The following is a 24,593-nucleotide window of genomic DNA, read 5'->3' as shown; positions in this document are numbered from 1 at the left end:
TCTGATTTGGTTCCTTTATAGATAACATTTTTTCCCCCACCCTGTGCTAAATGCTCATAGGATTCTTTCTTTATTTTTGAAATTAAGAAAGAAAAAATAGCACATATCTGATGTTTGTTTTGTCTAAAATATGCATATCATTTTTATTTGAAGAATCTGGATTTTTTTCAGATTGTACAAGTTTTCTTTTGTTATATCTTTAATTATTATTCTTTTGTTCTGGTATCTTTTTTAGAAATATCAATAATTCATGAGTGAGTCTCTGTAGTTTATTCTCCATATTATTATTTTCTCTCTGGTATTTTTATCTCAGTCTTTGTTCTCTACATTCTGAGAACACATCTCAAGGTTGTCCCCCACAACATCCATCAGTTATCTACAATTAAATTCTGCTCTTTGTTGCTTCTAATGCTTTTTAAAAGTCCTATAACATTATTCATTTCCTGTCATTATTATCTTAACACTGCCTGGTTTCTTTAAATTTCAATTTCCTTTTTTGTGTATCCTATTTCTTACAGTTTAGAGACCAGGTTTTCTTTAAAACGAACACTACAATTTACTTTTATTACCTATAGCAAATCTTTTTAGAGATGATGTTCTTTCTCTGCTTGTATTCCTTGTTTGTTTCCTTGATGTTTCAGAAAGTTGTCACAGTTTCCATGTACATTTTAGGCCTTCCCTGACCTGGTATTTGCTTGTAGCACACGTGAATTCTCCTTGGGTCCCCTCATTGTTTTATCTAGAAGCCATCAAATTCTTCACCTTGGATATTCATCTGGAAGACTACATGATGGAGTTTTAATATTACCTTCCCAGGGCCAAGCAGCTGAGGGATTAGGGAGCCTTCTGGTGCTGTGGGCATTTCTTCACCGAGTCTGTTGAACAGCTGCTCCAGATGTGCAGGGTTCCTCCTGCCGTCCTCCCTTGTTCTCCTGCCTGCTGTCTGGGAGATGCCCAGGCCTATCGCAGGGAAACTGGGCTTGGATACGCTTTTCTTGTTCTTGGATCTAAGGGCCCAGCGATTCTGGAAGGCTGTCGGGCTGCACAGTGAGAGGAGGGCTCCTGGCGGTGGCTCTGCACCCCTCCTGCAGCGCAGCCTCCCCTCTGTCACTCCCTTGCCCATGAGGGCTGCGAGGTTGGTCGGTCAGCACATCCGCCCTCCCTGCAGCACCACGCCACTTTCTCAGGAAGGAGAGCCGTGAGTCAGCCTTCAATCTGGCTCCCTTGGCACTGTACCTAGCAGAAATTCCTCAAAGTTGGTGGCATATTGATGGCACTCTTTCCTACTTTCCAATGCTGAAGCAGATTCCCCCCTATTTTTATACTCCCTTGGTCCTTTCTGTCACTTTCAGAAGGAGGTAGCTTAGGTGGGAGTTGGACATCTGTGCTTAGCTTTACCGTCTTTCTCAAAAGTTTCATAGTTAACATTGTTTCCCGTACTTCGTACTTTGGTATACAGTTAGATGACAGTTCCTGAGCATTTCCTGTTCTGTGGCCCCCGTTTAAAATCCCTCGTCTATATTGGCCTTCCTCATATCTGGTTTTATAGTTTCTCCTGGGCACTTTTCCTCTCCTTCTCAAATCTCAGTGTAGCATCCTCTTAATCAGATGGGTAATTCTCCTGCCAAACATGCTGTTGCCAGGCTTGGGGCAGTGAGTTCCGTCCCTTGCCAGGGACCCCTCATCTGGCATCCTAAGCCACATCCTGGCCTTCGGCAATATTGATGGAGTTTCCTCACATCCTCCCTCCTCTGCCAAAGTTATGACCTTTGGGTGGAAACGAAAGACACCGTGCCCCTGCCTGCAAGTCTCCATCCCCTCGCGTTTCTCTAGAGAACCGTTTCGATTCCTTCTGGCATGGCCAGACCTTCCGTGTGAGTCAGCAGACGTGGGCAGCAGGCGTTGGGGGACGGGGTTGCAGAGGCTCCCCTGTCACCGCCTGGCTGCCCGCCCCAGGAAGACAGTGGATCACACAATTTGCCATATCAAGTCTGTGAACAGCTGCCTCTGTGGGGAGTCACCAAGCACACACATCTGCCCCTTCCGGGGATGCTGTAAAGATTCCTCCCACCGCAGGTGCCTACGAATCCCCTTCGTGCTTTCACGGGCTGTGGAATAGAATCCTCCTGCGGGAAGCCCACAGCCAGCCTTAGTGAGAAGACACAAAGTCAGGGTTTGGTACAGCGGCACCACCATCATTGCCCTCCCTCCCTCCCCCCTCCCCCACATCATGTTTTCTCTGCCTGCCCTCCTTGTCTGCGCAGTCCTGGATAATGAACACGGCCATTACTGAACCTCAGTCATGGTGGACACTTAGCGTATTAGATTTTTTAACCTTTCCAACAACCTGAGATAAGCTGTGGTTATGCCCCTTTTACAGATGAGAAAAGGGCTCAGAGAGGTTCCTTGCTCACCCAAGGTGGCCCAGCCAGTGGGGGCATAGCTAGCATTCCAGTCTGGAGCCACCTGACTCCAGAGTTTGAGCTCTTGCCTCTCTCCCACAGCCCTCCTAGAGGGGAAATAGACTCACAGACTTGTTATCATGTGTCTAGAACAGGGGTTTGCAAACGGTGGCCCATGGGCCAAATCTAACCCCTTGTTTTTATAAATAAAGTGTTATCAGAACACAGCTACGCACACTCATTTGCACATTTTCTATGGCTGCTTTTGCAATGCAGTTGGGACAGGACCTGTAAGTCCTGCAAAGTCTAAAATATTTACTGTCTGGCCCTTTACAAAAAAAGCTTGCCGACCCCTGGTTTATAGCATGGGCTATAGAAAGACATAGACCTGAAATTAAATCCCAGGCTCACTGCCTCCTCCCTGTGTGACCTTGGGCAGCAACTCAACAGCTCTGAATCTCATTTTACTTACCCACAAACTGGTCATAACTGTACATTTTGGGTTTATATCAACGACCATGAGGAGTGATAGGACATATTTGAGGGGCCGGCGTGTCAAAGGCACGCAGTAAATGTGAGGCCCCACTTTTTGTTCTGACCTTTCCCACCCATCACAGATGTGCAGCCTTCTCCAGTTTTTTTCTCTGGCTTCCTTTCTGGAGCATTCCAGCATTTATGCCTAAGAGCCCTTCCTCTTCTCTGGCACCTGGAGCACAGATGAAGCACAGACGCTCCTCACGCCTCCCTCGGAAATGCTGGGTACCAGGCATTGGTGACTCTCCCCTCCGGCAGGTGAATGGGCTGTCCTTTGGTTTCATTCACTCGTTCGGCCAGTGTTGTCTGAGCCAGGCCACTGTGCTGCAATCTGACAGGGACTCAGACAGGTGCTCACAGCCCAGAGGCAGATGGACAGGTAAACAAGCCATGATAATAGCAGTAACCTCAGTGCCTCCAAATGTGGGTCCCCTTTGGAAAATTCCACTTGGACTCTGCAGAGCGAATACCTGTTCCCGGACCCTCTGGGTACTGCTCCTAGGAAGATCATTATGAAAACTGCTTAGCTTAGCACAGCTTCAAACCCTGCTCCCGGGCTGTCGGCCTGCTCAGCACTTTGGTGCAATGCCCACCCCAAGACGCGGTTGGCTCACCTGGCCCACCAGTCCCCTCCCAGGACACACACTCAGCACCTCTACAGGATGGGGCTGGCTCCACGGCTCCAGGCGAGAGGAAGGGCAGACTGTCTCTCCTGACCTTGGGGGAGCTGTGGAGAGCTTAGGTCTTCTCTGTCCGTGAGCAGCCCGAACATTCTCCCCCAGCCCCCTGCAGTGGGGCTGAAGGGACCTCATGCCGTGTGCTGCTGCAGCAGCAGATCCTCTCAGCTGTGGCTGTGGCTGACCCAAGGAACTTCCAGTTACTCCAGAACAGGACCAAGAAAGTGTGGGCCTGGGAGGGGAAGCAGAGGTTGCAGGTGTTCAGAGGGGGCAAGTGCAGCCCCTTGGAGAATCCAGAAGGACTTCACATGGGAGGGGCTGTTTGTGATGGGGCTTAAAGGGTGAGCAAGACATGGGCAGAGGAGAGCAGAGGTCGGGAACTCACTTAAGGGGATTGGTGCATGTGTCGTTGGTGGTGAAATGAATTATAGGTGGAAAAGTCAGGATATACAATTGTTTTGTACTTCGATGACTGCTACCTAAAAGACATATCTGTGGTATCAGTGAAGGTCCCAGCAGGAACAGATGGATATAAAGAATATTTGCTTTAGAGGAGTACCTTGTGTAGGACAAAGGGAACCAAAGGGCTAATGTAGCTCCAGGACCACAGTGGTGGGAGTCAGGACCATACCCTGGAGTGCAAGGGGAGGAAGCAGTGCTACTGGAGCCAGGAGGTGGGACCACGTGACTCTAACCAAGCCAGGGAGGAGCCAGGGAAAGCGATATCCTGAACTCTCTCTTCCCACCCTCTGACTCCCGCTGGGCTCCCATCGGCCAAGCCTAATTGGATGTCAGAGGACAAGGCTACTCAAGTGATGCCGTTCCCTGTTAAAGTCACATTCCAGAATCAGAGCAGGGCGGGGCAGGCCGGAGTGTGTGTGTGAGAGCAAATGGAGAGTAATCAACATGAGATATTATACTAGTTGGGTTAGTGTACTGGGCATATGGTAGTTTTATCACTTTCCTCCTTTGCTCAGACTTCCATTGAAGTTTAGAAATTACTTCGGTAAATTTAAAGTCTTTGAATCAAAAGAAATATACATGGTCTGAGTCACTCCCATAAATGAGCTGAGTCTGTGAGGGTCCTAGCAAGAGCTGCATTTCAGGCTCTCAGCAGGAGACATCGTCATCTGAGAACTGGGGGCAATGAACTGGTTTGGGCTGAGTTGACACTCACAGCAGGGGAGGGTGAGCCTGTCCCAGGTAAGGTTCCCAGGAAGGGATTCTGAGACTTGCATACAGAGGATTTATTGGAGAGTGCCCGCAGGAGCCAGTGGGGAAGGCGGGACTGGGCAGAGGGAGAAGCTGACACACAACAAAGTCGCAGCAGAGGCCTCAGCCAGGCTCGCCCGCAGGGAGCTCTGGAGCTGGGACGGCCCTTCAGAGATGTCCCACATGGAGGCAGGAAGGCTGGGCCAGTCACTGGGTGCAGGCTGGCCTGGGGAAGGGGTGTGTCCTTGGCTAAGGCTGCCTCTTTTAGTTAAAAGCAAATCCTGGCGGCTGGGGAACGAGAGCTTCTGTCTGCTGGAAGGTTCTGGCAGCACACCATGGCATCCATTACCAGGCCCTAAGGAGTAGGGAGTTGAAGCTAAAGGGCCACTCAGACTGGGGCTTGCTAAAAGGGTGTCTCTCAACCAGCGTTTCCCAAATCTGGCTAGGTAACCGAGCCCCCAGGGCACGCCATGCAAACACAGATTGCTGGCCTCCCCATACCGGGGTCAGAATCTCTCTGTTGAGGTCCAGGCGTCTGCATTTCTGCGAAGCTCCTGGGGAGATGCAGGTGCACACGCAGGCTTGAAGCCACTGCTCTTAACGACTCTGAGCCCAAGGGTCATTGGTGCCAGCATCTGGACTGGACAGGGAGCCCGGGCTCCTCTGGTGGGAGTGTGGTTTGAATCAATGAGCAGCCAGGTCTCAGGCGGCCCCAGGTGTGTTAGTTTCCTGTGGCTGCCATAACAAATCACTGCAAACTAGGTGGCTTAAAACAACAGAAATCTATTCTCTGGCAGTTCTGGAGGCCAGAGGTCCTAAATCAAGGTGTCAGTAGGTGCATGCTGAGGTCTCTAGGAGAGACTCTTTCGTGCATTTTCCAGCTTCTGGTGGCTCCAACTGTTCCTTGGCTGGTAGCCGCATCACTCCCATCTCTGCCTCTGCCTCCATGTGGCCTTCTCCTTGTATCTCTGTGTCCCAAATCTCCCTTTGTCTTTCTCTTATAGGGACACTTAATAGATTTATCCAGGGTGATCTCATCTTGAGATCCTTAAGTTAATTACAGCTGCAAAGACCCTTTTCCCAAATAAGGTCACATTCACAGGTGCTCAGAGTTAGAACGTGGGCATCTTTTGGAGGGATCACCATTCTACCCGCAGATCCTCGCGCTGTGAACGTACATACAGGTGTCTCTGACACACACTTGCAGACTTCATGTGACACAGCTGGATGTAACCCGTAGGTGTTACTCGTGTGCAGGTATTCCCTTGTGGAGTAGATCTAATACATACTCACTGACATACTTGCCCTTTACAAATTTTTTCACTTATGTTCAACTCTGGTTATAGATTATTAAGAGCTAACTGATTTGTAGAAATCTGAAAACTAAGTGGCTCCATTTTTCAAAAGGAATGCTTTCTTCAATGAACGCTCATCAGATTTGGAAAGGTGGAACTACAACCACACGGAGAAGTTTCTGTAAGAAACTGGGGAATGCACATACCCCAAATCTTTGGAAAACCTCACTACCTACCAAAGCCACCTTCTCCATCATTAGAAAGGTTTTCTTGGCTTTGGGCCAAAATCTAATTTACCAAACCGTCTACCTGTTGGTTCTCCACCACCGTGGGGTGCCCAGAACCAGGCGCCCTCTCTCCCGCATGACAGCTCTTCAGTATGTGAAGTCGGCCATCCCTTCCTGCTTGGTCTACGCCTCTCCAGGCTAATTTTTTAATTAGCTTAAATTAATGGCGGTTCCTGGGGAGCTCCAGCCCCAGTAAAAGTGACCCGAATTATTCAAAGATTTGAGTGTTTCAAATGCCTGTTTATCCTAATTAGCATCTTAACTACAGCAGTGCCCTCTGCCTCTAACGAGCCACATTTTAACATGTTCCATATTTTAATGGATTTTACTTGAATGAACTGTTTAATCAAGTGAAGACACATTTCATGAATGAAAAGTAAATCTATAATTATACACTTTAGTCAGGTAAGAGGAGTGACATTTCGGCACAATCCAGGGCTATATATAGTGAGTGCATTTGAATGACAAAGTAGGTTACCTCGGCTTCCAGGCTTCCATAGGGGAGCTGGGAATTTGCCTTGCTCTCAAGTTCATTTCGTAACCTAATTAGAATGTGCAAGGAGTTGTAAAGTGCGCGTGTGGCGCAGCCCTGGATCTCCCCGCCTTCACCTTTGCCTTTCTGGATGATTCCTCAGCTGGTGCAGTGGCCTTGTGGGGAACAACTGGCCACAGAAGCCAAGAGCCTTCGAGCGTCTGATGGTCCCTGCAGCCTCCAGCCACTGGCTGCGGATTTCACTTGCTCGCCGGAGCCTTCCCTCTTTAGGACCTGTGGCCCCAAGGCGGGAGAGTGTGGCTGTGATGCTGTCCTGCTTCTCTCTTCCCCCGTCTTACGCTCCCTCTCTCCTGTTCTCCTCCTTCCCTTCCTTCCCTTCATTGTCCCTTCTGACAGAGCCAGGATCCGCAGAGGGCCTGGGGATTAACACATTGACTGCCACATTCGCAAAAAAATTTTTTTCCTTGGGGCTACAATATTTTATTACGAAAATGAACAAAAACTTCGAAAACAAAATGATCCTTTCTAATTTAATGAAAAATGTGTAATTTTTTGTTGTTTTCTGTGCGTGGGTTATATGCAACTTGAAAAATAGTTCTCGTGGCTCCCAAGGTGAAGAGATGTGTGGGTTACATATGCTTCACGAGGCTCCAGGCTCAAAACTAGCAGGAGTTAAATACAACTCACAGGGCAGTTAATGTGTTAAAGACAAGATGCACCTATTGGATGGGGCAGGAGAGGGCAGGGGAGGAATCCTGGTGCCCTGGATCTGGAGAAGGTGAGGACAGGTGACTTGGGGGGTTTGGGGCAGGCTGGCAACCCAGCTGTGAGCATGGCGGTTCTGTTACTCTTACGTCTACAATCAGTGGTTTGCAACTTGAGCTGCACACTGGAATCCCCTGGACAGCACTAAAAGTCCCGATGCCTGGGTCCTATTCCAGAGGTTGTGATTGGCTTAGGAGTCAGGAATTTTAGTTTCTAAAATTCCCCAGGTGACTCTAACACGCAGTCCAGAAGTTTTTAAGTGACTGCAGCTCCAGCCAACATCCTCTCAACCTCATGAAAGACCCTGAGCCAGAATCACCCAGCTAACTCACTCCCCCATTCCTCACCACGGAAACTGTGTGAGACCATCAGTGTTTATTATTTGAAACTGCTAAGTGTTGGGATAATTTGTTACACAGCAGTAGATGACTAATGCAGATTATTACTTGTTGCGACTGTACCCCCAGGGAGGTCACTTCTTGCCACCTCCACCATCATCTCCTTATCCAGCCTCCACAATCCCTCCCTGGACTGTCACTGGAACCCCTCCCTGGGCTTCCTGTTCCCCTCATGCCCCTGCCCCCCAGTGGTCCCACAGCAGCTGGAGTTACTGTCTCAAAACACAGTTCTAACCACATCATCCCCTCACTTGAAACCTCCTATGTTGTGCGTAGGACCAAGACCAGAGTCTTTTGCATGAGTTATGAGGCCTGCGTGGTCTTTCCCCGGCCACCCCTCCTTTCTCGTTTCATTCCAACAATGTGTCCCACCCCTAATTTATGTTCTCCTTTAAACACAGCTGGAACATTCTTCCAGTTTCTCTCCTAGCTCCTTCTACCACAGGACCTTTGCACATGCTGCTCCTGAGCCTGGACTCTTCCCTGCCCTACCTCCTGGCCTGGGTCTGACTCCTTTGTTACAGCCTTTCCCAGAAGCAGCCCCTGAACTTGAGAGTCCTTGTCTCAGTGGATACTCACACGTTCACCCAGGCAATCATCAGGTTAATGTCAGAGATCCAGGGTGGTGAATGGTTTTGTGCCTCATTAGAGGCCCAGTGCTACCTTGCACAGTGCCTGCAACAGAAGAGATGTCAATATCATGAATGAATGAGTGAGGGAATGGGTGAGTGAGTGAATGGGTGAGTGAATGAAAGAGTGAGACTGGTAGAAACAAACAGATCCCATTTGGGAAAACCCAAGGCACTGACCGACTGTCCAGGAAGGTACTCAAGCCCAGAAGCCAGGCAGTGGCCAGGCATAAGATGGAATTTCAGCCCCAGGAATGAAGCAAGAGCCCAGACTGAGAACCTGAGGTCTGCGATGGCCCCTTGCCAGGCCCACTGGGAGTTGGACCCCTCAGCTCCTGATCTTGATGGAGGATAGGGGTGTCCAGGGTTGAGATGGGGGATCTGTAGGGACAGGGAGTTTTTTGTCCCTACGTGTGGGCAGCGGACAGTGGCAGGGGACAGGAGCCTGGCGGGGCATGCAGCTGCAGTCCCGGGACCCTACCACAGAGACAGCATGGGTGGAGAGAACAGACTGACCCACATGACAGTGAGGGGACAGGTAGCGCGGTCATTTGATAAGCCCAAGACTGGGTGACTTCCAGAGAGTGGGTGATGTCCAGCAGCCTCCACAGCTGTCCTGTGTTTAAGGGACAGGTGCAGGCTTCAAGCAGGGAGGAGGCCTTGCGATGGAGTGGCACTGTGGCCTTCCCAGGGGTGGGGCCCAGCCCCCCTGATGGGACAGGGTGGACCCACATTAGGCTTAAAATGAGTCATGTGGACTCATGTGACTCATGTGACTCGCTCATGCTAAGCGAGAAAATTTTCCAAGTAGTCCACTCACCTCCACTCCCTTCCCGATTCCATTTTCCTTCCACCTCTCCCTCTGTCTCCCTCTCCTCTCCCCCCTTCTCCCCTGCATGTGGCAGGCATGGACACAGCCCGGCCGTGTGTTCTCACTGGCTAGCGTTCGGCTGGGGGTTGTGCACTCAGTCAGTTGCAGGAACGAGGCCATTGTGATGGCTTCATTGGAGTGACAAGGCCCTGTCATCCTCTTCACCCACAGCCCTGAGAACCAGCTGGGAGGGAGTCGTGTGCAGACGCACTGGTCTCTACTGTCCAGACGGCTGCTCTGACCTGGTGGCGTTTTCTCTCTGCTCAGCCTGGGCAGAGCTGTCCCCCAAAGCCTTGGATTCCTCCTGGCTCTAGCCTTCTTAAAAAATGTTGGCCTTCCTAGAGCTTGAAGTCTGAGTTCAAATATTAATCTTCTTGCATTGGGATCTTTGATTCCCAAAGCTGCATGGGAGCCTGAGTCGTCACTGGTCTCAGCCTTTGTGACCTTTACACTCTCCGACAGCCCGTGCCCAGGGCCTCCCTAAGGGTCCTGGGTTCCTGTCCACACCTCTCTCCTCTGAGCACAAGCCACTTTGTCACTGCGCTGATAGAAGGAAGCAGAACTGAGTCCAGCACTCCAGGTGTGGTCTAAGATGGATGGCCCAGAGAGGGACTATCCCCTCCTTCATTCTAGTTGTAATACCTCTGTAAATGTCTTTCCCGGTCTTATTCACTCCTTTGGCAATTGCCTTACTCAGTCAATACATTCTGATCTCCTAACTGAGGGGAAGAAATCCAAGTCATTAAAAATTTTTTTTCATACCATTATTAATCATTTACTTAAAACTTATCCTGCTTCCTTTAGGAGTGCATATCACAGTCACCCAGAGAACTTGTTGAAACACAGGTTTCCGGCCCTGACTCCAGAGTGTCTGATTCAGTAGAGCTGGGATGGGGCTTCAGAAATCTGCTCTTCTAGCAAGTTCTCAGGGGCCGCACTTTGAGAACCACTGCTTTAGGGACATTTTTTCTGGTAAGACCTCATATCCTCAGTCTGTACCAGTTCTTGGGGGGAAAAATCAGCAGCTATTGCCCACAAGCCTCCTACCCCAGACGATGTCTTCCTGGGGCTCTGGCCCACATGTTCTCCGTGGTGCCAAATGACTTCGGATCCTTGTGGATTTGTTCCTGTTGGGGGGGAGGGGGGCCTGGATTCACTGCTCCAAAAGCAGGGAGAGTTTTTCCCTTAGGCTGGCCCCCGAGGCCCTGGTCTTGAAGCAGCCCAGCCCTTCCTCTGGGTACCTGCTCGGGGCCCTCCTCCCTCCCTTGTCTGTCTCCTGCCCTCCTGGCTCTCCCCTGCCCATCAGCACCCATCTCCCCCATCCCTGCCAGGTTGTCCGGGGGCCTGTCAGCAAATCACACTTGGTGGCTGCCTCACTGGGCCTAACATGCAGATTAGGCCCCCAGGGAACCCCCAGCTATACTTAAGTGGCGGGTGTGTGTATGTGAATATATTTTATTTTCTTGGGAATTAAGGGTTACTCCTTTCCTAGAAGAACATACTTCTGTGTGTATAAGGGAGGTGAATAAAAAATCAGAATTCAGCTTACAGAAGTGCAGTTTATAGCAAACTGTGTGTGAGACTGCAGGTACAAGGAATACCTGTGGTTCCAGAAGGAAACATAGGTGTTTACAAATTTACTTCGTAAATATTTCATCAGTGCACTGAAGGATCCTTCTATGCACATGTGAGGGTGTGGATTTTTTTCCTCATGAGGAAGATCAGTTATACTATTTCTTTTCCATGCTTTGGTTATTTTAAAATACCGTTTATTACTGATTTCCTCCATTTGCTTTCCCTAAAAATGTCCGTTAGAATAAACACTTGAGGTGAGGCAGACGCCTTGGTGCCGAAATTATGGGCAGTGAGTGGCTGATCTCGGTGACCATCTGCTCTGCCCTGTTCTGGTCAGTTGGGCCTCTGGAACCATCCACATCTGACAGATTCCAGAAGAGCCAGCCTGGACCGGGAATCGCACCTCAGTTTCCTCATCTGTGAAATTAGGGGTGGAATGAGACAACCTCTAGGGTGTTTTTTGTTTGTTTATTTTGAGTTCTGACCACTTATAAAATATTTTATCCTGCCATATTGATATACAGCTTTCATGTACACACTAACACACATATAGAAACCCCAAACCACTGACTGCCTTGATGCCTTATGCCTGGGAATGATCATTTCAACTTTTAAGCAGCGTGTAGAATTTTAGAGTTCCATCACTGTTTTTTGCTACACCTTGAATCAACTCTGTGGGCTACTTGCTATATTGCCCCCATTTTACAGGTGGAAAGACTGACTCAAGAGGTCCAGTTGCTTCCTTAAATTTGGGTGCTGTGTGAGTGGAGAGCTAGGCTTGATAGTGCACACCCAGGAGCTCACGCACTGGGCGGCACTGCCTTCGAGCAGGGGCAAGTGTGCACATTTTCCAACTAGCAATCGCTGTTGCTTCACAACACGCTCATGACACACAAAACTCGCAATGGGACCCCACCTGCATCCAAAAAGGATTTGAGGCAGCAGAAATAAATTCTTATGGCAAAATTAACTTTGTTTTTCAATCAACTTGTTCCCAATCTTCCATCAAATCAAGGTAAAAATGAAGATTGGACAAGGTTCACCCTGACTGCAGCAGTTTCTTTCTTTTTACAAAACATTTATTACAAAGTATTTCTATCATTCAGAAAAGCGCAGAATGAAATACACACCATGGACTTGCTAGCCAGAATTAATCAATGCTCACGTTTTGCTCCATTTGTTTCATATTTCTTTCCAAGAAATAAAAGATGGCAGCTCCCATTGCAGTCTCCTTTGTTCCTCTTCCTTGGTGGTGACTTCCCAGGAACCATCCTGTGACGTTTAGGGACAGGTTATTTGAAACACTTTGAGAGACACATTACAAGCCTCCACCAAGTATTGAAATAAGAAGAGCTTTTTTATTATGGTAAAATACACTAACATAAAATTTACGATTTTAACCATTTTTAAGTGTACAATCCAGTGGCATTAAGTACATTCACATTTTTGTGCAACTATTACCACTATCCATTGCCACAACTTTCTCATCATCCCTCACTGAAACTCTGTGCCCACTGAGCAATAACTGCCGATCCCCCGCGCCCCTCAGCTCGTGGTAACCACCGTTCTACTTTGTCTCTGCGAATTCAACCACCTTAAGTATCTCACATGAGTGGAATCATACAATATTTGTCCTCTTGTGTCCGGCTTACTGCACCTAACATAATGTCTTCAAGGTTCGTCCATGTTGTAGCATGTATCAGAATTTCATTCCTTTTTGAGGCAGAATAATATTCCATTGTATGTGTAGACCACAATTTGTTTATCCATCCATCTGCCAATGAACATCGGTTTTGCTTCCACCTTTTAGCTACTGTAGATGCTGCTTGCTATGAACAGGGGTATGAAACTGTCTATTCAAGTCCCTGCTTTCAATTATTTTGAGTATATGCCTGGAATTTGTGGACTGTACGGTAATTCTATGTTTAATTTTTTGAGGCGCTACCTTACTGTTGTGCATGGTGGCTGAACCATTTTACATTCCCGCCAGCACTGCATAAGGGTTCCAATTTCTCCACATCCTTGCTAACACTTGTTTTCTGGTTGTGGGTAATAATCACCCCAATGGGTATTAACAAGAAGTATTTTTAAGCATTATCTTCTCTTAAAGAGGAAGAAACTGAGCCCCAGTGAAGGGGAGGGTCACACAGAGAGGCCAAGGTCACAAGGACGTCAGTGACAGAGCAGGACCCGGAAGCTGGATCCCGACCCCCTCCAATTCTTTCTACTAAAACACACAGTCCGGTTTCCATTGCTGTATGTCAGAGGGTGCACAGCCACGGCCAAAGGCCAGATACAGACTTCAGATTTGTATAGTTTGATCCTTACTTTGGGTTTTTTTTTTTTTAAATCAAAATAGTATCATTTTTTAAATGTAGGGGATTTTATGTTTTAAAGATCTAAATTTCTGATTTCTTCCCCCAAAATCAGAAGGTCTGGTGACCCTGGACCCACGTTCTAACTTGGCAACCGAGTAGCGACTACTGTCTTTAGGTGGGACATTCGGTGACCAATTTGCCACAGTCCCCACCATCACCAATATCTTCCACACAGGCTGCTCCCCACAGCGGCTGGCCCTGGTGACACTGGAGTTTGCAGCCCTTTGCATTCCAAGTTCATAGACGCCAGTCACTCTGTGTGTCAGAGTAGACAGTTATGTTTCACATCGCAGGCTGGTTCCAAACCCCTTTATTCTGCATCGTTTTTCTGAGAGTCTTGGCTATTTCTTCACCATAAAACTGAAAAAAATATTGCAAATAAATAATGCAAAATATAAACCGAGACACTATTGGAGACCCTGATTTGGAGACGTGTGATGTAGTAAAGAAATGCCAGCAAGGATCTTGACTCTCACGGGGGCTCCCTGGGCAATCCTAGCAAGACCCTTCCCTGCCTGGCCTCCTTGCGCTCACATGCCCATTGCAGGGTGGGACTGGGGGCGTCTCCGAGTTCCCAGTGGGCACTCTAGTTTATAATGTAGGAAAAAACCTCTCCTTCCCATTGCCGGTGGAGTGGAGAAAATCGCTTTGCCCACCCGAGCCGCTTCCCCAGGACGACCCCTCTGAACCGGCCCTTCCCGTGGTGGCCAGCACACCCACCCTCTGCTTTCTTTTTGCCGACAGGTGAGGAACGACCTGACCGGGGTTCTGTATGGCGAGGACATTGAGATTTCAGACACCGAGAGTTTCTCCAACGATCCGTGCACCAGTGTCAAAAAGCTTAAGGTAGGCATGGCTAGCCACAGCCTGAATGACAGACTGACCGTGAAGCTCCTGGGTCCCCAAATCCCCTGGCTATGAAAGAGCCTCCCATTTTGTGTGGGCCTCAAGTTCATTTCCACCTTGGCATCTCAAACTTAGGAGACGCTCCCAGGGGTTGGCTTCCCCTGGCTTTCCCTTGCTTGCCATCCAACACTGGCCAAAGGTTGCCAGGTGCTCCGCCATTCAGAGCTTTCCTGGTGATTTTACACCTCTCAAACCAGCCTGCGGGGCAAGCAGGGCACAAGTCATTATCGTGTCTATTTTGAAGAGAGACGAACCGTCTTGCCGAAAGCTGGCAGCAAGGGGCCATTGCTGTTGGGACTGGAAGCCCAGGCTCCTGGCCCCCATCCAGCAACTCGATTGGTCTCTAACTTTCATTTGTCCGTTCACGCCGCAAACTCTCTCAAACACCTTTTCTGTGCCAGACCCTCTCCTGGGCTCACCAGCATCACCAGACCTGTCCTTGTCCTCAGCTCACTCACAGCGTGGTCAGGAAGACAGATACCTCTCGGGGGAGACAGGAACAAAAGGGCCTGGGAACAAAGGGAGGAAGTGACTCATGCCCCCTGGGGAGAGGGTTCAGACAAGGCTCCAAAGAAGAGACAACATTTGGCTGTGGGGAGAAGAGGGACCCGGCCTGCAGGAGCCTGGCCAGGAAGGAGGGATGAAGGGGAGAGGGCCAGGCAGGCACACCCCTCCTGAGCGCAGGATCAGCAGGAGTCCCACAGAGCCTGAAGTGTCTGGGGCGGGGGTTGGACAGACAATGCTGAGGCTGGAAACAGAAGTCAGTTCTCAGGGGCCTTGAATGCCGAGCTGAGAAGTTTGGTCTTTTATCCTGAGGGCAGTGGGGAGCTGCTGGAGGTTTGTAAGCAGGTGCAGGTGTCGTCAGAGCCGTGGACTTCCTCTTTTGCTCTCTTCCATGCCTCATGCCCACATTTAAAGTCGTTGGCCTGGAGACCCCAGATGCCAACTGCTGAGAGATCCCTTCTGTCTTGTGTGGGTCCCAGGCTACACCATTCAGAGCGGGTAGCAGTTTAGAACTTTTGCCTTCTAAATCCCGCAGTTCACGGATGGGGAGCTCAAAGCCCAGAGATTGGGGAACCAGGGAAGCAACATACCGGTTGTTTAGCACCTCACCCAGAGCAGACACAAGCCTGCGGGTCACATTTCAGCCCTGGGAGCCTCTGTGATGAGGAGGCCTTAGTCTGGGGAGGGCCTGCTGGCAGCCCAGGTGGCTGGAGCCACATCTGCCCAAGCTCCTCCACTGCCCAAGCAGTGCCACAGGCTGTGTGGGGCCTGGAGGACTCAGGGTGGGGTGGCCGCTCTGCAGGGAGCACCTGCCGGTGTGGGGAGAGAGTTGGGGTGGAGGGAGGGGCCTGGAGCTGCACCGACATTCTCCTGCCACATGCAGAGCCATCTCCCCAGGGCAGGCACTTGAGGTAGCTTCCTGTGGCCCAGATGCCCAGCGGTCTGTGGGCTTTAAAGTTTAAAGAGCCTTTGTATGCAGAGCAGAGGTACTAACTGAAAGTCTGCAAGACACTGAGGACAGGACTGGGCTCTCTGCTCATCAAGCAGCCAGCTCTAACAGAAGTAGGAGTGACAGTCACAATGGCGAAAATAGCTGCCTTCCCAGTGCATGCACCCAGGGCCAGGCCCCCAAGCAGAGCCTTTGACCTTTATGTGCTCATTTAGTCCTCCCCAAAGCCCTAGGGTGGAGGGAATTTTTGTATCTCGCATTCACAGATGGGGCTCGAGGCTCAAGGAGGGTAAGGAACTACCCCAAGACACCCAGCTGACAAGTGGCAGGCTGGGATTGAAACCCACATCTGGGTGATGCCACAGCCCAGCTGTCTCCACTGCCCTGCACGACTGCGCTTCTGAGAAAGGACTCCAACTTCACAGACACAGGGGGACAGCAGGCTGAGGACAGGGACCCCTGGGCCAGACACCTGCACGGCTCTGCCTTCTTGGAGCCTTTGTTCAGTCGTCCCCTTTGCCCAGAGGCCTTCCCTGAACACTGCATTTAAAATTGAGCTCCCTGCCACTGCAATCCTGCTTGCCCCTTTCTGCCAGTTTTCTCCATGTCGCTGACTGATATCTATTTTCGTTTCCTGGGACTGCCGTAACTAAGTACTGCAAACTAGGTGACTTAGAACAACAACAATTTATTCTTTCACATTCTGGAAGCCAGAAGTCCGAGACCAACTGGTGCACAGGACAATGCTCTCTCAAAGGCTCTAGGGCGCTTCCCCACTCTTGTGGTTCGCTGAGAAACCAACTCGCAAGAGGCAGATTAATTGGAGAAGACATATGAATTAATCTAGCCTGTATAAGACCCACCCCTCAATGGGATGCAGAAGCTTGTACATCTTGAGGTTATAGAAGGATCCCAGCAAAACAGCTGGTGGGAAGCAGCTGGGAGAAAGGGAGTTGGGCTGAGGGGCAGTGAATGGTTACTGGGGAGAATTCAATGGGCTTGAAGAACATACAGTGGTCCCAGGCAAAGTCTGATGGGCCCATGGAGCAGACAATGGTTTGTGGCAAAAGTCTGTCCAGATGTGTTAACAGACGTTAGTTTTCCTTCCTATGATATGAGAATTAATGAAAACTTGGGGAAGGGACCAGAGGTGATTGTTTCCTTCTTTGCTAGGTCCGGACTTTAGGCAGGTAAGGGAACCTCAGAGAATCCTATGCTTTGGGAGAGTCAGTGCCAGTGGGGGGAGGTCAGAGGGACACTGAAGCTTCTTCAATCCAGCATGTCCAAATGCCGTATTTGGGGTGTGGGTTTCTGACCAGCAGTCCTTGGCTTGCTGCCGCATAGCTCCAATCCCTACCTCACATGGCATTTCACCCCTTCCCTACACGTTCTCTTCTTATTAGGGCACTGGTCATGTTGGAGTAAGAGGCTACCCTACTCCAGGGTGATCTCATCCTAACCAATTACATCTGCAATGACCCTGTTTTCAAATAAGGTCACGTTCTGAGGTCTGAGAGATCAGGATTTCAATGTATCTTTTTGGGAGACACAATTCAACTCCTAACAACATTTGACATTCATTAATTTTACCTAATCGTTTCATCATCAGTCCCCTTTCGTCAGAATGTAAGCTCCAGGACACAGACATTTCTGTCTCCATCACTCTTGTTTCCCATCGCCTAAAACCTAACCTATAATAATTTGCTCAACAATTTGGTAGGGTTTTTTTTTTTTTTTGCTTTTTCTATGCTTTTTTTTAATTTCAAAAAATGTAGGGGATACTAGTGTTTTTTGTTACATGGATAAATTGTATCATGCTGAAGTCAGGGCTTTAGGTGTACCCATCTCCGTAACAGTGTACACTGTACTCCATAGGTAGGTTTTTATCCCTCACCCCCTCCCACTCTTCTTAGTTTCCAATGTCCATTACAGCTCTTTGTGATCATATATATCCCTCGCTTAGCTCCTGCTTATAAGTGAGAACATGTGGTATTTGCTTTTCCATTCCTGAGATATTTCACTTAGGATAATGGTCTCCTCAACAATTTCTTGAGTGTGTGTGAACAAAATACCAAGTCTGAATAGACAGAGCCAAGAGAGGCTACAAGGGCAGAATACTCAGGAACAAATAAAAGGTAATAACTTTTGGAAAGCTCCAAAGAACAGCAAGTCTCTGATGTATCGTGGGGTAAGATGCAGAAGGAGGTTCAGAGGATGGGGAAGGAAACCAAATATCAGATAGCCGAAGTAGAATCCGCACTGGAGGTAGTGGAGAGCAGAGTTAATGCCAAGAAAAATAAAAATCGATTGTGTGGAGGGCAAACTTGAGACGCTTTTTCAGAATTCAGAGGAAATGGCCAAAGAGATCAATCCAACGAGAGAAAAGATAATAGTGATGGATACTGGAGAAGGGAGAGCCTAAGGAAAAACCAGGACAAATGAAACAGAACCAAAAATTGAGGACAAATGGGTACCCCAGTAGCAACAAGCACTCCTAGCACCCAGATTTTGGTTTCTAATACCATATTCCAACGAAAGGAACCAGGGCTCCTTGTAGAAACGGCTGATTCTATGGGGCGGGAATGTACAGGATGATCTCAGAGCATCCTGTAGTGCCGGAGGGTAAGGAAGTGTTCAGAACAACAACAATACACACTGGTGGGGGACGTCAAAGGAGTACGGCAGCCTATTGGAAGAGCTCCCAGTGGCCAAAGCGGGAACAATTTGAGCAATAAAATAAATGTAGTATTAGAATATAGCCCGAAGTATAAAATAAATACCCACAAGTCCATACTTATATAAATGATTGAATAAATAAATGGGAGTGGATAGGGAGTTCTCTTATGTTGAATTCCCAATAACTTACGTAGATACTTCACGCTCCAAGGAGGTGGGACATAACTTCCCACTACCTGAGTTACTTCCTTCCAAAGAATGCAAATAACTTGCAAAAGAATGACTTGAAAGTGGAGAAACCTGACCAACACTGCCTCAGCCAGGTGGTCAAGGTCGACATCAGCAGTGAGAAGTCATGTTGATAGCTCCCTTGATACAATGTGATGAAAATGGCACTTTAGCTCTGTGGTCTTCCTCTCCAAGTCCTATCACCCCAATATAACCATAAGAAAGACATCAGATGAATTCCAGTTGAAGGCCATTCTGCAAAATACCTGAGCAATACTCCTCAAAACTGTTTAGGTCATCAAAAATAGGGACTGTCTGAGCCAAAAGAAGCCTAAGGAGGCATGACGACTAAGTATGACATGGTCTCCTAGATGGGATCTCAGAATAGAAAAAGGACGTTCATAATGTCCTAATAATGAATAAAGCTAATAATGATATATCAGTATTGGTTCATTAATTGTGACAAATGTACCATGCTAACATAAGATGTTAATAATAGGGAAAACTGGGTGGAGGGTGTATGGGAACTCCCTATACTATCTTTGCTAATTTTTCTATAAGTATAAAACTATTCTCGAATGTTTATTTTAAAAGATAGGAAACAAACTTCAAGACAGACCTAGTACTATTGGACCATACAAAACTGCCAATATTCTACCATTTTTTAACTACGAAATCAACAATTTCATATGGAAATATACAAACTATATGTGCAGACTAGTCCACCTGTCTGCATTCTAGCAGAATTTGTGAAAGGAGTGTCATGCTTAGTCCCATTTTGGCAAAAGTTTTGACTTTCAAACTTAAAGGGGAAAATCTTGCAAATATCTAGACCAGAAAATAAAAGGTGCAAAACCAGGCCGCCCTCCGACTCCTCGGCAGCATTAAATCCCAGAAACAATGGAGCAACTGGGAGACATTCTCTGCTATGCAAGGCTCACACAATGTACCAGCCAGGTGCCCTTCTCGAAGTTAATCCCAAAGTCCTACGTCAGCCAGCTGAGAGATGCATACTTTATAGCCGAGGTCATGATCGAAATGGCTGAGCAGAGACCACCGGAACCTGTAGACGGAGAGCTAAGTCTAGATAATTCTTATAAAAGTATATACAGATGCAAAAATTACATATGATTTTATACACAATGCAAAAAAACAGAATCTGTAATAGCAATAATTGAAATATAAAAATCCAAATTACCTTTATAGGGCCTGAGAAGTGGGTGAATAAAAAAAAAAAATGGGTGCTGAAGTCTTGGTCTTAACTAGGACAGGGACTCAAAAGAGACCACTGTGCTCGTGAGTTTCATAATTAGAGAAATATAAGCTAAAGAACGCTTGGAAAACTCCATGGTAAATATACCACAGTGCAAACAGAACCTGAAGCTGCAGAAACACGGAAGGTAAAAGCATAGGAAATCTAGTCCACATACCGGAACAGAAAGCAAACATGCAAACTGGAAAGCACAAAACAGATAATTGCAGACCTAATGTAATGGTAATGACCAGAAATTCAAATAGGTCAAACTCATTATTAAAAGGCAAAGACTTTCAGATTGTGTTTTGAAAAACGAACCCTAGCTATTTACGTCAGACAAATAAAGTGCTGCAAAAGGTTAAAGGTAGAAAAGATTGGATAAATTTCTACCAAGCAAACCAAACTGCAGCAGAAATCTCAGTATTCGTGTCAAACCAGAGAGAATTCAAGGTACAGGCGTCAAACGGGATTAAGGATAGTCGTTTTTTGTAGATAAAGGTACAATCCACCATGAGAATAATACGCTTGTGGACTATTATTGCTTTAAATTACATCTCACTGAAATAAATAAAGAAAAGGCTGCTAAAGATACAAAGGGGAATTGGTAGTAACACAATAGTATTAGGAGACATAACATCTCTTTCTCAGTCCAGGCGAAAAAAAGCAAGAACACAGAGGAACTGAATAATGAAATTAATAAGGCTGATTTCGCAGATATGTATCAAAATTTGTATCGAGAAAGTCAGGAAATAAAACCATTTCTGTGTGATGAAGACCCGAGGCCGTGTAAGCTCGTTCCAAGCCTGTTCTGAACAGGGGGCTTTAAAGCTGAGAGGTTTCCAGGCTGGGCTGGGCAGCTACTCTGTGGAGACCATGCACTGGGCATGCTGGGGAGAAGTGCAGGCTTCAGACTCCCCTCTGTCACTTCGGTTGCTTCCTTCATGTTCCCCAAAGCGGCCCCAGCCCCGAATTCATATTTCCATTTTTTGGTAGAGTCGGTGTGCATATTATTTCAACCATGGGGCACCCACAGACCCTTACGTCTGGAATGGAGATATAAGAGGCAGTTGCCCCACTTCAGTCCGGCTATGGAGACCAGATACTTTTGTGGAAAAATAGGAATTTTAAAAAATCTTTTATTATAAAATAAAACAAAGATTCAAAACCCACACAAATCAAATGAATGATTTCATGAATCATAAGGGAAACACCACCCAGGTCAGAGAACTTTGTCAGATACCCCAAAAGTCCCTTCCATCTACCCACTCCCAGGTGCAACCCCCTACCTGCCACCATCAGGGACCATATGCCCTACTTTTATAGTAATCGCTAACATTCTCTTCTTTTCTTTTCCCTCCCTCCCTCCCCCTCTCCCTCCTTCTTTCTTTCTTTCTTTCTTTCTTTCTTTCTTTCTTTCTTTTTCTTTCTTTCTCTTTCTTTCTTTCTCTTTCTTTCTTTCTTTCTCTTTCTTTCTCTTTCTTTCTTTTTCTTTCTTCTCAGAACTCAGAAAGCATAGAGAATGCTGTTTCTGTCACCCTATATTTTTTATTGTAGTAAAATAATATACAACATAAAATTTACCACTTCAACCATTTTTAAGTGTTCACTCAGCAGCGTTAAGTACATTCGCAGTGTTGTACAACCATCCCATTACCCTTTTCCAGAACTTTTTCACCATCCCAAACAGAAACTCAGAGCAGGGGCTTTGAATCGAGAGGACCCCGGGCTGGACTCCTGTGCCTGCTCCCGTGTCCTCCTCTCTACAGAGGACATTGAGATGTCCCAAACATTGTGTGACAGTCACCATGTGCAGAGTGTTGGATCTAATGGGGGCTGAATAATTAGTAGTTGATGTTGTGTTGGAAATCTGAGAAACACTGGAGTAGAGAAAACACTAAATAATAAAATTATGGAACTTAAGGGAAAAAAAGCTATGGAACTCCCCATTTCTTAAGGCATATCTTAAAAAAATAACAAAGGGCTTGATAATGCCCAAACTTGGGGACACTGAGCAAAGCCGAGAGACTGTGAGCAGTTTGCAGTCTGGGCCCACAGAGCTGCCCCTTTGCAGGTAGAGTCACCAGAGCAAGCAGGAGCCTTGCTTGTCGCCATGTGCTGTGACAGCAGGGGGCCTCTTTGCAGAGGCCACTTTTCTCTCTTCCCCATCTCATCACAGCCTCTTCTGCCCTCACCCCACGCTTCTGCTTCAGTAGCAACGGAGGACACTTTCTAGCACTCACGTCGTGCTCACAAATTCATTAATTCATTTAATGCTCGCAATAACTCTATGATAGCAGTCAGCAAACTACGGCGCACAGGCCAAATCAGGCCCACCGTCTGTTTTTGTAAATAAAGTTTTCTTGGAACATATTCACTTGCCATAGCGTCTTTGGCTGCCTTTGTGCCCCAGCAGCGCAATTATTTGCAACAGACACTGTACGGCCTGTGAAACCTAAAATATTTACTATCTACATCTTTATAGAAACTGTTAGCCACCACCTGCTCTGGAGGCAGGTGCTATTACTGTCATCATTTTACAGGTAGAGAAACTGAAGCTCAGGGAGGTTTAGTAACTTGCTCCAGGCCCTGCAGCTGATGAGTAACTGAGCTGAGAGTCTAGTCCAGAAGTCCCACTACAGACTGGCTCCGAACCCCCACGGCAAGCCTCCCAGCGTGGTGCCCACCCGCACGCCACAGTTAACAGGGGCGTTCCTTCATGGCCTCTTGATAGTCCAGGGGTTACTGGAACACCCGAAATTTAAAATGACCTCTCTCCCCTGGGCCTTCTCCATAGTAAAACAGGAATGAAGTGGCTTTGCAACATAGCTACTGCCCATAAGTGGAGAGGTAGTAAAAAGAAGGGAATGACAGACAGAAAGACAGTAAACAGAAAGCTCTCATCTTCATTTTTTATATCCGTGCAATGTTTGAGCTCCAGTGAGCCATCATGGAGACCCCCTGAATTGAGCCAGGCTTTCTACTCTAAAACAAAAAAGAAAAGAAAATATGCTTATTCTGCTCAGAGCCATGTTTAGCTTTCTTTTTTGAATGATTCACAAATATAGCCCAATTCTCTACCAATATTTCTGGACATTCTTATGCCTCAGTTGTCACATTAAGGGGACAGCTTTGACCAGAAAAGCCGCCCAACTGGCCAGCAATGACAGCGAGGATCCTAGAACCCCAGCAGAGAGGGGAGGGAGGCAGAGGCAGTCTAGGGTCAGGATCTGCCACAGAGGGAAGTGCGTCAATTTCTCATTGCTGCTGCAACAAATAGGAGTGGCTTAAAACAACACAAATTACTGTTCTGGAGGTTGGAAGTCCAAAAAGGGTCTCTGTAGGCTAAAATGAAGGTATCGACGGGACTGCAGTCTTCCGGAGGCTCTGGGGAAGAATCCATTTCTTGCCTTTCCCAGCGTCTGGAGGCTGCCCACACTCCTTGGCCGGTAGCCCCATCCTCAAAGCCAGCAATAGTCAGTCGAGTCTTTCTCACATTGTGTCACTCTCTGACTCCTCCACTTTTAAGTACCCTTGTGGTTACATTGGGCCCACCTGGGCAATCCATGAAACGCTCCCTATTTTAAGATCAGCTGCTGAGCAACCTTAATTCCATCCGCAGTGTGAGTCCCCCCTCTTGCCACATAACATACACGCTATGGGTTCTGGGGGTCTGGATGTGGTCACTCTTCCCCCGTCATAGGAAGATGTAGAGATCCGCCTTGAGGAGGACTGTCCTCACCTGTGCTCCACGGAGTGTCCTAGTGGGAATTGTGCTCTCCCTGCCCCACTGGCCAGAAAAGTCCTGGAGGGAATCATCCTCCTTTTCCCCAACTGGATAGGAAAGCCCTCATGGGAACTGCCACCCCCCAGCCAGGAGCCCACCCCGACTGCCCGTGCAGCCCGAGGGCAGGCAAAGCTGCAGGATAAACATGGCGCATCTTCCCAGGGGCCAGTTTTGCTCAGCATGGAGAGGAAAAGACATTATTTTTATCTTATGACATAGATATATTATTGGAATGCTAAATATGCATGAATTTTCAAGATACATTAACAAACTTTAAAGAAATGCCAAGCTTTGCCAGTGGGCTGCTGTGGGCTATTCCCTCCCCACTCTCTTCCTTGAGAGTAAATACATGTTTCCCATTTCTCTGCCTTTAGGGGCATTTCTGGTGGGGTGAAGGGGAGTCTAAGAAAGATTAATTTTAGCTAAATAAAAGAGAGGACTCATTCTGGGTGTGGAATCAGTCTGTCAGAAACAGGAGGGACTTTGGAGAACATCTGGGCTAACCCTCTAGGGCTCAGCCCAGGTCTACAGCCAGAAGGGCGGGATGTGACTGGCCTGACCACCTACACCCGGGCCAGTGCCCACTGCCCCTCGTGAGGCCACCGCCCAGCCCACATCATGGCCAGCCTCTAATAGCTCAGCTGCCTTAGGGCTCATAGCATCTCAGCCCTTTTCTGCAGCATTGTGCATGGTTTTATCTGATTTTTCAGCAGCCCAGCGCGGTAGGTACAGTGGGTCTGAGAAACCAGGATGCAATTGAGTGGGCTGAGACTGG

General features: G+C 47.8%; 1 protein-coding gene across 1 annotated transcript in view; it reads left to right on the top strand.

The window, feature by feature from the left end:
- Positions 1 to 24,593, top strand: part of GABBR2 (gamma-aminobutyric acid (GABA) B receptor, 2) — a 377,813-nt gene that overhangs the window by 176,264 nt on the left and 176,956 nt on the right. Inside the window, exon 4 of the mRNA XM_012638275.1 lies at positions 14,261 to 14,362. Within this exon, the coding sequence (XP_012493729.1) occupies positions 14,261 to 14,362 (102 nt within the window). The remainder of the gene's footprint in view (positions 1 to 14,260; positions 14,363 to 24,593) is intronic.

The sequence above is a fragment of the Propithecus coquereli genome, unplaced genomic scaffold (assembly GCF_000956105.1).
Source record: "Propithecus coquereli isolate 6110/MARCELLA unplaced genomic scaffold, Pcoq_1.0 Scaffold128, whole genome shotgun sequence".
Taxonomy (NCBI): domain Eukaryota; kingdom Metazoa; phylum Chordata; class Mammalia; order Primates; family Indriidae; genus Propithecus; species Propithecus coquereli.
This window is presented reverse-complemented; position numbering and strand designations above follow the sequence as displayed.